Consider the following 3,069-nt stretch of genomic DNA (forward strand, 5'->3'; position numbering starts at 1 on the left):
AGAAACAAATCTTCGTTTTTCCCACTCTCGTACATTGTACATGCATCGGATTCAGTATTAAATTACCTTTCCAGGGATGTGCATCAATAGACTGTTCCTACCATAGCATTATTGTTAGGTGGTTTAAAAGTTTATTTTCGTTACCGCTTGTCTTTTCAGATTATTGTGTGAAATTTTGAAGTAGGTTAATCGGGATGTTACAGGTCAATAAGCAGGGTAAATACATAGACTCTTGCTAGCAACAATATTAAATTAGTATAGGGTAGCAAAGGTCTACGAAATACGATACAAAACGACTGACTGTAGGCTATATGGTTATCAAAGTTTATCTTATCCAGCTATAAACAACCAACAGGGCTAGAAGAAGTTTGGCTTTTTATAACAGTGCAATGGAAAACAGTTCTGATAATTCAACCGTCGAGTATCTTGTGGAAATAATCGAAGATGAAGAATTTCAAAGTATTCCCATTTCAACGAGCGCGTCTACAGTGCAACGTGAATTTGGGTAAGAAAGCGTTTCAAAGGACCTCGCACCTCTAATTAAATTGTGCAGTTGTGTGTTGAAAGCTGAATAAAATTGTTTGGATACCTATTATCCGGTATTTTTGCAGATGTCACTTATTATGTCCGAAAACTTACAAAACCAACGGGGGATTGCGTTTTCATGTCAAGTCAAAGCACGCTGGAAACACATGCAATAACACCAGAAAATACTACAGTTCCGCATATTACCTGCCTGTAGACCGGCAAGACAACTTTATAGCCTGAATCGTCCATTTACACATTGTTTCTACGTCTGGCGACGACGGATCAACGTTAAAATCTGACTGCAGTCAGCCACTTGTGTGTAACAATTGCTGTGGTAGGCATATCCAGTCTGCCAAATTAAAACATATCACAAATATTGCATCTATTCAACACCTGCCTACGTCGAATCGACGTAAAAAGGGGAAATTGTTAGACCACATTCCAGACGTCAAAATAGCAAAATGAGGCTCCTAATTTCTTGAAACGGAGGCCCATACCCCTTCAGGTTGCAACTAAGACATCATATATCGCGTTTTCGTTTGTAGAGGGGCCATTGGTCCCCCTGACCCCCCTCTCTGGAGCCCTGATTCTACTGAATAGCGTCATTACACCAATATATAATGGAAACATAAGCTACCGGGACGCATCTTTTGAAAATGTACCATTACATAGGTGTATAGAGGGAATGGACCAATCAGAGGGTTAGGGAAAAGGATAGTAATAATAGGCTATAGTTGCTAAGATCGAGTTTTCGACCAACCAACATGGCGTAGAGAGTATGCTATTGGCCAGAAGACTGGAGGTCGTTGGTTTGAATCCTCTATTTTGGTTAAGATGTCTTTGATTTGGGAATTTGTAGACAAGTTTCCTTTTAGGAAACGTATTGTGGTACACTTTGAAAAGGTGCTACCGGGACATCCGCCACTACATGTAGTATTCATTACACACTTTGTATTTTTTTAGTGTCTGAATCATCAGTACAGAAGATGTGGTTACAAATTGGTGGTTCACTTGATAACTTCACTGATGCAGCTCTTCAATATTACATTCGTGCATTCGAATCCACCACAAATGGGAGCGAACTTTTTCACAAGTTTAGCTGTGATGCAATTGAAGTGATCCCAAGTTTATTTCACGGAAAACTTCAACGTATGGAAGCAGTGGAGCAAACAAGAAAATTGTTTGATGTGTTTCTGAGGTAAAAACCAAACATATAGTGGCATTTTCATTCTATACCGATGCTATAGCTTGTTTAACCAATGTAGCTTATCAACAGTGATTTACATTTATTTCAATCATGTCTGGTACGACGAACGACAGTTCTGCCAGATTTCAGAAACTGCCTTCAATGATTAATATGCTTATCCAGTGATCTCGTGGGATTGCTGTTGACTGAGCCAATCCCAATCTCTCCGTCTTATCTTCAAGTACGAAACTAGTCTTAATTCAGTCTGTATTTATTGGTCGATATCCAAAAACTTCATATAAAGTCGCCAAATAGATAACGCAATTGTCTATACCAGCCAGTAAATGAGACATAGGCTACTCAAGATGCATAAAACGGGGCAAGATGCATATTTTAACTTTGCCTACATTACCGTAAAAAATAGCACGAATTTACGATTTGTATACCATTAAATACTCTTGCCAGCATCTATGTTCAATACACAAACATTAACGTTTTGAAATTTACATTTCAGAGATGAAAATAGCAAAGTTTCACAACAACAACAAACGACTAATACGGTGCTTACAACTGATGAAATACACATAATAGAATATATTGGGGGATACGTGTTACGAAAATTGAAGCGCAGTACCACAGATGAACAACAAGGCATTTTGTCCAGTGTTGTACGTTGACGCCGTCAATTTGACGGCGTCACTTGACGGCGTCAACTTTTTGTTGACGCTGAAGCTAGCGCCGTCAATTTATTTTTCAGTTGACGGAAGTGATAGCGCCGTCAACTATTTTGCTAATTTTAAGCGTCAAGCGCTAAGCGTCATTTTTTGTTTTCATGGAAAATCTCGTTTCACAATAAGAGTTTCACAATGTATTCGGGCCAGCGCGACTCATCCGAATTACCGGCTTTTGCGTTGGTTGGAATGGTTCCCTGGAATACATACGGAAGAAGTTCGCCAAATGGTGATCACCCATGTATTGAAAACCAGGGATCAGAGACAGAAAGCGAAAAATCCATGAATGGCATCGCGGACGTTGAATATACTTTATTTCAAGAGCTCTATGCCCCTGAAAAGAGCGATGTTGGTGCAGTGGACCTCGTTAAAAGATTTATACATGCTAAACTATCACAGCACGCTTGGAACAGTGATACCTTTCCGACTAAACGTTTTCAACTTGTTTTTGAAATACAACACACCAACACCAACCATGCAGCGCTGCTGTGGAACGCATGTTTTCACTTGGAAAGGGCAATATGCGTAGGGGCGCCGGAAGCGGGGGGGAGCAGGGGGAGCGGATGCCCCCTGCCCTCAAGTTTCTGTGGATGGGGAAGGAAGAGGGGGCAATGGTGCCCTTTT

The 3,069-nt window shown here is 40.4% G+C and overlaps 1 protein-coding gene across 1 annotated transcript; it reads left to right on the plus strand.

The window, feature by feature from the left end:
* The first annotated feature begins 389 nt into the window (after positions 1–389).
* LOC145771004 (uncharacterized) lies at positions 390–2,391 on the plus strand. The gene is made up of 3 exons (XM_082582744.1): positions 390–495; positions 1,492–1,726; positions 2,229–2,391. Exons 1-3 carry the CDS (start codon positions 390–392, stop codon positions 2,389–2,391), a joined length of 504 nt encoding a protein of 167 aa, XP_082438870.1.
* The last annotated feature ends 678 nt before the right edge of the window (positions 2,392–3,069 follow it).

This window comes from Aplidium turbinatum, chromosome 5 (assembly GCF_918807975.1).
Source record: "Aplidium turbinatum chromosome 5, kaAplTurb1.1, whole genome shotgun sequence".
Lineage (NCBI taxonomy): Eukaryota > Metazoa > Chordata > Ascidiacea > Aplousobranchia > Polyclinidae > Aplidium > Aplidium turbinatum.

Coding starts and splice junctions, on each gene's coding strand:
- LOC145771004 (XM_082582744.1), top strand. CDS start 390: ATGGAAAACAGTTCTGATAATTCAACCGTCGAGTATCTTGTGGAAATA. Junction 496..1,491: donor GAGCGCGTCTACAGTGCAAC/GTGAATTTGGGT, acceptor GTATTTTTTTAG/TGTCTGAATCATCAGTACAG. Junction 1,727..2,228: donor TTGTTTGATGTGTTTCTGAG/GTAAAAACCAAA, acceptor TTTACATTTCAG/AGATGAAAATAGCAAAGTTT.